The sequence below is a fragment of the Papilio polytes genome, unplaced genomic scaffold (assembly GCF_000836215.1).
Source record: "Papilio polytes unplaced genomic scaffold, Ppol_1.0 DF824024.1, whole genome shotgun sequence".
Taxonomy (NCBI): Eukaryota; Metazoa; Arthropoda; class Insecta; order Lepidoptera; family Papilionidae; genus Papilio; species Papilio polytes.
In genome coordinates this window covers 1,096,379-1,108,267 of record NW_013525180.1, presented here as the reverse complement: position 1 = coordinate 1,108,267, position 11,889 = coordinate 1,096,379, and the positions used below count along the sequence as shown (strand labels likewise).

The window sequence follows — 11,889 nt, the reverse complement described above, 5'->3', positions numbered from 1 at the left end:
ATTCAAGAACGGGTAGTTTTCTATAAACGTCTAAATAATCGAAGTATAATTATTATTACAACTGTGAAATTATTAGAAAATACCTATCTCTTTGAATAAACGATGAATCAATAATTGTGTTTTTTTTTAAATAATTTTACACTTTCAATATCGATACGCAAACATAAGAAACCATAGACAACAATTTAAACTTCTGCTTAGTGTAAGTTGTCATTCGTTATCTGTCGTTCACTCTTTTCTTTCCGATTTCAACATGGTGAGTACGAGCATTAGTGAATTTAATACGTTTGTTTCTGAAATATACAATAATCAGAGGGAATTATTTTGTGACTATATGTTTAATTAAAAAGTTATTCTTAAATTAACTTCAAAGTTATCAAATTTACGTCAATCGCTGTGAAATTCTGGATTGCTTGTGTTTTACAACCTCGTGGCTACAGATCATCATGTCGCATTTTTATTTTATTTTAGCCGCCCAAGAAGGACGCGAAGGCTTCGGCCAAACAACCTCAAAAGACACAAAAGAAGAAGGAAGGTTCCGGGGGCGGTAAAGCCAAAAAGAAGGTTGGTACTATTTTATTCCTAGAAAGTTAGGTTATGTCCTGTGAATTATCAAACAACTTACTTATTATTCTCTTAAATCAAATATAGTTTACATGTACTAAGATTTTAGTTCTAAATGCCACATGGGTAGCAATTTTGTGGAAATATTCATCGAGTTTTATATAATTTATATTGCGTTACTTCTAACATTTTGTAAAACCTAAAATGCCAAATGATTATTCATTCCATCTTGACATCTATGAAAGTTAAAATTAACTGATATATTGAGGCTGATGGCAAAACAAATAAAAGATACAAGTTGTTTATAAATTATCTATATTTATGAATTATAACTCAGCCATATTTTAAATTTGCAGAAGTGGTCCAAAGGAAAAGTCCGCGACAAGTTAAACAACCAGGTGTTGTTTGACAAGCCCACATATGAGAAGCTGTACAAGGAAGTACCTCAATACAAACTGATCACACCCGCAGTTGTCTCTGAAAGGCTGAAGGTCCGAGGCTCACTTGCCAGGAGGGCCTTGATCGAACTCAGGGAAAAGGGTATGTAAATATTTCTCTTTTTGACATAACATATACTTTTTGCAAAATCTGCCACTATTTTATAAGATAGTCTGTTCTAAGCGCCATTACAAAAACCAAATGGTTTCAAGTTCAAGAATCAAATTTACCTTAGTTTCACTTAGTCTTGCTGATATACATATCTTTCATGACTTAACATTAAACAGAAAAAATAAGGAATACCAACAATATATTTTCATAATACATGTAATGAATAGATATATTGTTCATTTTACCATTTATTCTCTATTTATGTCAGCTTAATGTTATATTAATGTATTTTACTCACTAGTTATGAATGTGCATGTTATTGGTAGAATGTTCGTAGGATGTCAACAAATGTTTATATGATAAGTTATGTTCAAGTATAAATAAAAGAAATTACACCAGTCATTTCTTTGGCAATATACATCTTGTTCACCCTAACTTAAGGAAGGCTCTGAGGTTGTCAATGGTGTTGTAAAGTGAGCTGGTGATGGTGATAGGTGTCTAGTATGTAATAATTCTTTTGTGATGATCATTTTATCTAGATGAACCATGACAGTAAAAATACTGATATATTGAGTCTGATAATAATAATGTTTGCTTAAATTGTATTTTGACCAAAATCAAATAATTTACAGCATTTTACTTCTCTTTCCAGGTTTAATAAAGCAGGTTGTCCAACATCATGGACAAGTCATCTACACGCGCGTGACGAAGGGTGACGACCCTGTCGCTTAATGGATAAGTTTTAAAAAATAAAAGAAAAACAACAGTTTATGGTTTTATTTTACCCTTTGTCTTCATACATTTACACATTACATATTACACTACAATTTTTCACTAAACATTTCTATTTGGACAAACTTTAGGTGGAACATTAGCACACTTTTTATCATTGACCTCTATGACGGCAAATCTTGCAGATGGATATAAATGACGTATGCGATCCTTGAAATTGTCAGAATGTTCTTCATTGGCAGTTTCGACTACAGCATTAGCCTGGAGAAAAAAAATATTCAACTAAGACTTCTTTAGTAAATGATTTGAAAAGATGTTTTTATTAATGACTAGCTTTCAAAAAAGTGAGTAGCCTATGTGTTCTAGATCTAGACTATCCTCTTCTATGCCAAATTTAATCAAGATCCGTTCAGTCATTTAGGCTCCAAACATCCATCCATCTAAACGCTCTTTTAATAGTAAGGAGATAGATGGTATGATTCAACAACTTTGTTACTTATGGCATTCTTAAACTTCCACTTACCCACGTAGTGCCGACATCGCTTTGGACCCACATTTGTTCAGTAACAAGGCTCTTGAGGACGGCGTGCTCATCAGATATGACTTTAGCGAGGTTTTCGAGTCCGGATCTGTTGTCGCCCATAGGCACGGCAAAGCGGATCAGTCGGCCCCAAGCGCTAAGACCGCGATGTATCGTTCGCGACAACCGGCTCGAGTCTATGTTACCTCCGGTTAGTATGCATACTGTGCTGTTTCATAAAATCAGACGTTAGTTACTTTACGTCTTATAATTCATTCAACGTCGATTTTTGCACTAAAATAACGTTATAACTTCTATAATACTCTAAGATTATTAAGGCTGAATTTGTAAGTAATTCGGACACAATTTGAATCGTTTTAAAATGTCTTGGTGGATGTTTTAAAAATAAACAAAAGTCGATATATGTACCGCTTCCCGCGCAACTCCGGCACAAGACCCTGCATGATGGCGGCGAGCGCACACGCGCCCGCGCCGTCTGTCACCAGCCGCTCGCGTTCTAGCACGCTGATCATTGCACGAGCGATGTGGACCTCGTCTACTTCTAGCTAATTACCAATATCATCCATTAGAAATTTTATCAAAGGTTTCTTTATTTCCTGTTGAGAATCGATATTATCTTGCAGCTAGTTATTCATAAGTTAAATTGATGAATGACTGCGTATTGACGATTAGTTGTCGGATGGATGATGGTACATGGAACTCTAAAACAGTTTAGTTTTAAGGAACTTTTAGAAAAAAAGAAACGCTTTACCACTCTATCAAGTCGTCCTTTAATAGTGGCGAAGGCGTTCCTGCCAACGATGGAGGTGTTCAAACCTTCAGCCAGATTGGGTACAACCGGCACCGTGACAGGATGTCCCGCCTGGCAAGCCTTCAACATTTTAGGAACCTTTGCGCACTCCACACCCTATAATTGAATATTCCTGATATTTTATACAAAGACAATATAAATACATTAAGCTTATATCTATCACTAGCATTCGCCAGCGACTCCGTCCGCGCGAAATAAAAAATAAATAAATAGGTAGCCTATTTGTTCTTCCAGAATATGTTCTACATCTATGCTAAAATTTATCGTGATCCGAATGTTTCTGCAGATGAAGCTAACGATAACTATTAACCATTACTAGCCACAGATAAACGTTAAATACAGAATGAGTACAAGTGTATCGCACGTAAACAAGACAGGAGCACTTGAGCTTGGTGCAGGCGATGAGGACGGAGGCGAGCAAGCCACCGCTACCGACGGGCACGATGACGGCGTCAGCCTCCGGCAGCTGCGTGATAATCTCCATCCCTACAGTGCCCAGCCCCGCCATCACCGCCGGCTCGTCCGGGCTAAGGGACGATATGATACCTAAAATACTGTGACTTACCTAAAGTACCTACTTAATTTAATTGTGGGTACTTTGTAAACATACAATTTAGGATACAATTCTGAATGTTCCGTTTAAAAACAGATAAACAGTGTACCTAAGCAGGAATTGTCCTGTCTCCATATGCACTTTCTTAGCGTAATTGGTGGCATCCTCGAGAGTTTCTCCGCAAATGACGACGTCCGCGTTCAGCTCGGAGCACCGCTGCGCTAACGCGGGAGGCGTTCGGTCGGGAAGCACCACTGTCACCTTAATTATTACAAATACCCGCTTATTATCAGAATAGCAATATCATTAAATATGACGAGAGTCAAAACAACCATATACATTTTCTTTCACACTGTGTATCGTTGATAGAAATTTGAATCAAGATTTTTTTTAATTCGATTCGATCCGAATTTCGAATTCTGCACACAATGTGGATTTTAGAAGCTAAATCTAATTAAAATACAATTTGTCACCATGCTCACCTGAATTCCTAAAGCTTCACCATGATACGCAGCACCTATAGCCAAATTACCAATAGAAGGGACGATTACTCCAGAAGTAGTAACTTCATCATGGCGCGATACAAACAGATTTCTGATTCCACGTTCTGCACAACTGTATAAAAAATATAATTATATTTGCATGTATGTCGGTATTACGGTATCTACCCTTTACTTATGAGAGGATGGGAAGGGGAAGTGGATTTGACGATAGAGGAGATGCATAGGAAGAGGAAATATCCTCTTTATATGCGTCTCCTTCTCCGTCGGATAAGGGTAGGCAACGCATTTGCAATTGCAGATGTCTATGGGCAGGGGTCGCTACGCCATTTTGGCGGATTCAGGTGGCCGCTTGCTCGTTTGCCATCTTATGTTATAAAAAAAAATGTCGGTATTAGGACTGGACGCTGTTGGGTTACCGCCTAGAGCTCTGGACCTATTTACTATTTATATGCCTGTTAGCCACCGTTCCTGCAAAAGTAGCATCCTTCCGTGAACAACTGAAGGAAGGACTTGTCTTAAATGAGATTATTTAATTATTATTTTAAATTTGCAATTAAACATCTTCATAACATATTAATAACACTACCTGCCAGTGTACTGTAAGTTTTCACATTTCAAGTAAATTTCATAATCCATACATTTGCTCATTTTAGCCTCCTGAAAAATTGTTTCATAGATAACACATTTAGTTTAAAACTTCAAATTATTACTTATCTGTGTAACATAATAAATGTGGCATACATACACATAGTGGGGTATGAATAATTCCATCTTCAATTTTTTCAGCAGCTTGTTTAATTTCATTGAAATTCAAAACATGAACATTATCTGTGTCACACTGAAAGATATTAAAAATCCAATTATTGTTCATTGCTTAATTTGTAATGACTCACAATTAATATAAGACCTAAGAAAAGCTATAAATTGCTACCACTGTCTACCTTACTTTACATAATGTATTACTTTTATTTACTTATCTAAGGTAAAAACTTTATATTGATTAGTATAATATGGTTACCATAGCGTGTATTTTACAGAATGTGACTTTATTTGTTATAAATCAATATGTTTTTTCTTATTTATACATTTGTATAATTCTGACAAAAAATTTACAAAACAAACCTATCAAATTATCATTGTCAAAAAGACAGACTTGTCAACAGGGAAATACAGAATAACCAGTGCAAAGCAACTTTTTAAGTGGCTAATTATGCCTAACAATGCATATTGTAAATAATACTATGTTTTAATAATTTTGATTCTAAATTATACTTAAGATAAATGTTTAACAAAAGTAAAACATAAAAAATAATTGTTGACGATTCAAACTATATAATTTGTTTTTGTATATATACAAAAGAAATGTATAAATAAAAGATTACAATACACAAATAATACTTTTATTTCATTTCATGTTATTGATCTTAAATATTAATTAATTGCTAAAGCATCATTATGTGCTTCTTGTGCTAATTGTACTTGAAGATTTAGCAACTTGTTCTTCAATACTACAATCCCCATGAGGACAACATTTTCTGGTTTCAGAGCTCCGGATGATTCAACATTGTAAAAGTATTTATTAGGTTTAGCTTCCCAATTAAACTCCGCTTCAAACTGATTCTCTTCCAGTTCTGTGTGTTCACTCTTGGGCCATTCATCAGGCTTGGGATACAATGTGTGCCGCATAATATTGTCTGGGTCATATTCAAAAGAAACTCCCGCAGTTGGGTTCCATTTAGCATGCTCCTTTCCAAAACCTTTCTTAGCATAAGCTCTCAGTTTCAGTTCTTGCCCTTTACGTAATTTAATTATAAGTATCTCATCGATTTCTCCATAATCAGTTTGATCTTCGTCTCTATGTCGAGAAGTGACAGGAACCACCCTGGGATCACTGGATTTCAAATCAGCAGTTGTAACATGCCTAGTCTGATCATCTGTACATTTTACATCCAATGTGAATTCCACACTACATTCTGTACAAAAATCGGCACACATGCAATCTCTGGAATAGCGTATTTTGTCAACTACATCATCGGAAATGAGCGGTATGAGGCCGATGCGATGAGCTAGAAACTCATCACTAAGCACGGTTGAGTTTGCTTCTAACTGAATCCAATCAATAGCCATCGTTGGAGTCTCCGCTATGAATACGCGTCGCATACTATTTGCTACACTGAGTTCTGTATCTTCAACAACAAACTTTACATTGTCGTCTGTTAACTCTGTGATATGCACAGAAGGCTGATTTGCGTACGGCATTTTGAACTGCTGTTAATTAGTTATACAATAACACATTAATTCGATGTCGAAGTACAACTTTTTCCGGAAAACACAAGATTTTATTTAAAATATTAAAGAGGCGTTTTGTATAGTTGCTTTACCTTTGACATTGACAGATCGATCGATCCTTCAAACTTAAACAAATGTTGCCCTGCTTAATTTCAATATCTTACCACTGACGCAAATACTTCCTTCAAAAAAATGACTTTCCTGTGTTGTAAAAAAGTTATTACTTATTTGTTTAAGTTTACTAAATCTACTTTCATACAAGATATGTAGTTAGTAGGTCAAACACTCCTAATTTCGGAACTGTTAAGAATCATGTTTATTACATAGTAACTGTTGCACGTGACTTCGTTTGCGTGTCACTAAAAAAAGAGAAAATAAGGATTATGTTACTTTGCGATAGCATTTTATTGGGGAAGTAATTTTTTAAATCGGTATCAGTAGTTTTCAGTTATTTCAATACATAAAAAAATACATATCTTTCATCATTATAATATTATTAGCATTGATATATAAATAAATGACAATAAATTATAATTAACGCGATAACAGTTAATAGCTATGAAATACATCAGTTACCTAGTGCGGCATGTTATGAGTATATTCTTGTACCTTTGGTATTAGCTACAATAAATAGCAACGACGACCTTACAATATGCAACGCAACTACCATTGCTTATAAATAAAATTAATAAATCAACGATAAAGTAAATAAAAAATACATAATTTACAAATTAGGGCATACTGGAATTCAAGACAGTAAAGATTTATAGACATTGTAGAGTAGATCTATAGAAATCTCTATATCAGACTTTTTTTATATTTAATATACAGTTTTCGATTATTAACTGCGAGACCTACATAAAACGCTCGTATTCTATTTTTATCTGAGTCTTTATAAAAGCTAAGTAAAAGTAATCAAAACACCCAGTTCTTACACAGACATTGATGTGATAGGTCAAACAAGGTTTTACGTAATAAATATATTAACCAAAAATGGAGACATACAGGAACCAGCCAGTAAGGAATACTAATTGCTAGTAATTATCTCGTCTAGTGAAAGCAACTTGTGTTGTTTTGTGTACTCTATGTTTATCTAAATGACCTCCCATATAGAAGTTTTGTTGATACGTTATAATCACCTATTAACCCTACGTTTTATTAAATAACGATGATCGTTTTGTACTCAGTGTAAAGTAAGACGTGACGTGAGGTCGTTGTTAGGGACCTATTTTAAATGATGCAGTAACGGATATAATCATGGTATTTCAGACGATCGAGTTTGATCCTATGTGCGATAAAGAGAACCCTCATAAGATCTCTTTCGAAGATGTTTCCGCTGCAGCGTTTAGAATACAGAGTGGGATTGTAAAAACGCCATGCGTGGTGAGTTTAATTTTTTAATTATAGTTTTTTATGAATTATTACAATTTTATTTTATAATGTTATTGCATATTGAGGTATTTAAATTTGTTTTTTTCAGAAATCTCACATGTCTTCCATTTATGGTATGGAAATATATCTCAAAAATGATTTCTTGCAGCATACAGGAAGGTAAATAATTTATATAAATCTAATCAAAACATCGCAAAAATCTTTTATATAAAATTGTGCTAAAATGCAATAATTTCTAAAAACTAAATACGAAACGCTAATATTTAAAGTCTTAAAAATTACATACCAAATTTCGAGTTTAGGAAGCTTGGAACTGATTATCAATATTTGTTTATAAAACTGATATTTTATCATGGACATATTACAGATAACAAAGTAATAATAAACAAATCGGACATGTAACTTCCTGATGTGATTTGCTCGTGTAATTTTGTGTCTTGTAGTTTCAAAGAGCGCGGTGCTCGTAACGCATTACTTCTACTATCAAAGGAGGCAAAGGAACGCGGCGTCATATCCGCATCGCTGGGCAATCATTCGCAGGTGGGGTAAAACATCGATTCGAATCGTCACATAACGAGTAGAGACAATCGATCTCTCGATTATTTAATTAAATATCATTTAATTCTTTATATGAATAAAATCATTTAATTTAATTAAGATTAATTACTGTTTAGCACAATTTTCCGGAAACAGTTGAGATTTTCATTTTTTTTCGTATTTCCCGTTGTAATAATATCATTTAAAAATTATAACTACATAATAGAAAGCAAATTTGTTAAAATTCAATGAGAAACACAATGGTCTGTTTGAATTTAAATCGAAAAAGGTAGAAACTACCTTTTTTTCTTTTAACAATACAAAAACAATTAAATCTTGTTTAATATAAAAAGCGCTAAATAAACCTCAATGGTTTTTCACTAGCCTGAAAATTGTTTTTAAAAATCCGTTGTCGTAAATAAAAAGTTACACAATATTTTAGGGTCTGAGCTACCATGCCAATCTGCTGCAAGTCCCCACAACTGTGGTGATGCCAAACGTCGCCCCCATCATGAAGATCGAGAAATGTCGTTCTTACGGTGCCAATGTTATTATCCATGGGAACGACATGAAGGAGGCCAAATACCACGCAATGACACTAGCGAAGGAGAGAGGACTTACATATATTAATGGGTGAGCTTCATTCATCATTAACTAGGCAGCACAAAAGAGCTAGACTGGCCTGCATGCTTTGAAGTGTTAGTATGTTTTGGAAATTGTACATATTACTACACAAATCGCAATAAAAATGCTACAGTATAATATTAATTAATGAAGACAGAAGTAGTATGGCAACTAAAAATTGACTTGACTTACACGCTCCTCGGTGGGAAACTTATTTAATTCTTTGACTGTACATATTCAAATGGAAATAGTTATGGAATAGTGTGTCTATGTTAATTTGTTAGATACGATCATCCGCATATAATGTCGGGCCAAGGGACGGTGGGTCTGGAGATCATCGAGCAGGTGCCGGAGGTTGGCGCCGTGCTGGTGCCGGTGGGCGGCGGCGGGCTGATGGCAGGCGTCGCCACCGCCATCAAACACTTGAAGCCGCACGTTCTTATTTATGTAAGTACTACGGTCATTTGAAAAAATCTCTTATCCATTGTCCTAAATAGATAGAGAGGTACCGTAAAATAGCACAAAATGTGACTACTATAATGTTTTTTGTTTATACTCTATTGTAAATCTGAGATCACCAAATACATCTACAAAATAAAAATTTGGTGTAAAACTTATTCCATATTTTATAGAAACATACTTAATATTTTTTTGCTTAAAAAATGTATTGCGTAATTAGTACACTACGTAATTGTAATACACTTATTGAAAAATATAAATATCACTGAGTTTAGGAGACATCTTATATTACAGTTACGACGGTTTTGTTACTACCCAGGTTCAACTAAAACGATTAATTTGCAACTATAAAAACATCTTGTACACTATTTAACATTCTTATCTATTTTACTGTGTTTGAAAGTTGCTTAAATCTAGTTTTAACCAGTGAATTAGCTTCAGTAACCGTTTCGTCATTAAGCGCAGTGTAAACGTCGCAGACCATAATAAAGATTAGGAAGCGATAATATAACATTTGACCCATTATCTTTAATGAAAGATTACAGAACGATCTATTAGCTATTCATAGTACAATGGTGTAATTATACAAAATAAATAAACCTTTATCTACTTGGAGAACAACTTGTCTATAAGGATAAGGACTACAGTTCTTGTAATGTTGTATTATTTCTTTATTAGGTGAATGGTCAGATTGTGTCTTGTTTGTTCATTTTTTTTATTATTAAAAAAGATACAAGAAAATTGCATAAATTACAAACTATCAAAACTTTGTTATATAAGAGAATGTGTACCAAGGATTATCGACGCCCATGGACATCCGTAATACTATAGAAACTGTAGTTGCGTTGCATGGTTTGAGAAACCCTACTACCAAAATCGCAAACCTAAAGCGTATAAGCCATATATCTTAAAAAATACGTACAAAACAAGATAATGACCGTTACCGTGCTACCAATGGTCATCGACAACACTGTGATGCCGGTGTTGGTTCCGGTAGAGGTGTTAAAGAAAGGAAAGCTAGAATTTAAAAAAAACATTCCAGGGCGTAGAAACAGAGAAATGTCCGAGCATGAAGATGGCAATGAGACAAGACGAACCGGTGAGCGTGGATATTCGCTCAACGCTCGCTGATGGCCTCGCTGTACCCACCGTCGGGTACAACGCGTACCGCACTGCTAAACCGTTCATTGATAAGCTGGTAAGCATCTCAAGGGCCTTATACCACTCAAGGTCACTCTGAGAAATTCAATAATACAAATAAAGTACATAATCATATTCATGAATAGTTACTTTTCTCTTATTCGAGAAAAAATTACTTTTGCACACTCTCTAATTAATCTTATACATCCTGTAGTTTTTCTTTATATAACCTTAACGTAACATCTCAACTACGTAATTCATGATTGATTACGTATCCAAAAATAACTGATAGTAATAAGTAAATGTTGTCAAAACATTGAAGATAATTACGGCCATTCCGCTGATGTCGTATGAATCAACTTTTGCTTTTATTATTAACTAGCTTTCGGCCCAGACTCTGTCTGCGTAAAAAAAAACAAAAGCGAGTAGCCTATGTGTTTTTCCAGACTATCCTCTACATCTATACCAAATTTCATCGAAATCCGTTCAGCCGTTTAGGCTACCAACATCCATACATCCATATAACTTTCGAATTTGTAATATTAGTATGATAAGTAAGAAGCAAGATATATTTTTCGACAACTTCTACTTTCAAAACAGATAACAGTGAATGAAGACTGGATAGCGCGCGCCATTCTGCGGCTGGTGGAGCAAGAGAAGTACGTGGTGGAGGGCGGCGGCGCGGTTGGCGTGGCCGCCATCATGGCCGGCCTTGTGCCAGAACTTACTAATAAAAAGTGAGTTCATCTAATATTTTTTTTTAAATAATTACTTTCTATCGCTACTCGGTAACTATCTGCATACAAAATCATTGTAGAAATTACAACGATGAAGGAGACACTTTCCCAGATGTACTGTGAAATGAATTAAACGGTTTCAAATTTCTATGAGAGTTCAAAACCAATTAAACCTAAAACAACATTTAAAAAATATTAATATTATTAAATTTAAACTGCACAAATTGCGGTTGTGGCTTTAACACCAAAGCAATAAAGTAAGAAAACGTAAAGTAATTTATAAAAACGCAACAAAACCAGTTCTTGCGCAGACATTAATGAAATTTTTGTGTAACGTGTGTACAAGTCCCCTTCATGAATGATGAAACACTATTTTTGACCGACTTCCCAAAAGAAGGAGGTATTCAATTCGTCGGTATATTTTTTTTTTTTTTTTTTTTTTTTTTTTTTTTTTTTTT

General features: G+C 34.6%; 4 protein-coding genes across 4 annotated transcripts in view; 2 read left to right on the top strand and 2 right to left on the bottom strand.

The window, feature by feature from the left end:
* The first annotated feature begins 184 nt into the window (after nt 1-184).
* On the top strand, nt 185-1,879 carry LOC106101202 (40S ribosomal protein S25). The gene is made up of 4 exons (XM_013280356.1): nt 185-256; nt 472-564; nt 921-1,104; nt 1,766-1,879. The coding sequence occupies exons 1-4, from the start codon at nt 254-256 to the stop codon at nt 1,843-1,845; spliced, it is 360 nt and encodes a 119-aa protein (XP_013135810.1). The 5' UTR covers nt 185-253; the 3' UTR covers nt 1,846-1,879.
* A 55-nt stretch (nt 1,880-1,934) lies between these two features.
* LOC106100996 (L-threonine ammonia-lyase-like) lies at nt 1,935-5,461 on the bottom strand. Its single transcript, XM_013280061.1, has 10 exons — nt 5,272-5,461; nt 4,999-5,091; nt 4,840-4,910; nt 4,233-4,365; nt 3,860-4,011; nt 3,562-3,724; nt 3,138-3,293; nt 2,795-2,931; nt 2,369-2,594; nt 1,935-2,106 (listed from the first exon to the last, which is right to left on the bottom strand). Exons 1-10 carry the CDS (start codon nt 5,272-5,274, stop codon nt 1,948-1,950), a joined length of 1,293 nt encoding a protein of 430 aa, XP_013135515.1. The 5' UTR covers nt 5,275-5,461; the 3' UTR covers nt 1,935-1,947.
* A 176-nt stretch (nt 5,462-5,637) lies between these two features.
* Nucleotides 5,638-6,661, bottom strand: LOC106100973 (DNA-directed RNA polymerase II subunit RPB3). The gene has a single exon (XM_013280035.1). It carries the CDS (start codon nt 6,510-6,512, stop codon nt 5,685-5,687), a length of 828 nt encoding a protein of 275 aa, XP_013135489.1. The 5' UTR covers nt 6,513-6,661; the 3' UTR covers nt 5,638-5,684.
* A 796-nt stretch (nt 6,662-7,457) lies between these two features.
* LOC106101102 (L-threonine ammonia-lyase-like) overlaps nt 7,458-11,889 on the top strand; it is a 7,586-nt gene continuing 3,154 nt past the window's right edge. The window contains exons 1-8 of the mRNA XM_013280218.1: nt 7,458-7,559; nt 7,812-7,925; nt 8,023-8,093; nt 8,378-8,474; nt 8,914-9,104; nt 9,380-9,542; nt 10,597-10,752; nt 11,295-11,431. Coding sequence (XP_013135672.1) covers nt 7,536-7,559; nt 7,812-7,925; nt 8,023-8,093; nt 8,378-8,474; nt 8,914-9,104; nt 9,380-9,542; nt 10,597-10,752; nt 11,295-11,431 — 953 coding nt within the window. The 5' untranslated portion in view covers nt 7,458-7,535. The remainder of the gene's footprint in view (nt 7,560-7,811; nt 7,926-8,022; nt 8,094-8,377; nt 8,475-8,913; nt 9,105-9,379; nt 9,543-10,596; nt 10,753-11,294; nt 11,432-11,889) is intronic.

What these genes read in the sequence shown, in the direction of transcription:
- LOC106101202 (XM_013280356.1), top strand. An exon ending in GCGGTAAAGCCAAAAAGAAG is followed by an intron (nt 565 to 920) that starts GTTGGTACTATT and finishes TTAAATTTGCAG; the next exon opens with AAGTGGTCCAAAGGAAAAGT. An exon ending in GATCGAACTCAGGGAAAAGG is followed by an intron (nt 1,105 to 1,765) that starts GTATGTAAATAT and finishes TTCTCTTTCCAG; the next exon opens with GTTTAATAAAGCAGGTTGTC.
- LOC106100996 (XM_013280061.1), bottom strand. An exon ending in TTATTCATACCCCACTATGT is followed by an intron (nt 4,911 to 4,998) that starts GTATGTATGCCA and finishes ACAATTTTTCAG; the next exon opens with GAGGCTAAAATGAGCAAATG. An exon ending in GCGATGTCGGCACTACGTGG is followed by an intron (nt 2,107 to 2,368) that starts GTAAGTGGAAGT and finishes TTTTTTCTCCAG; the next exon opens with GCTAATGCTGTAGTCGAAAC.
- LOC106100973 (XM_013280035.1), bottom strand. Translation starts at nt 6,512, where the DNA reads ATGCCGTACGCAAATCAGCCTTCTGTGCATATCACAGAGTTAACAGAC.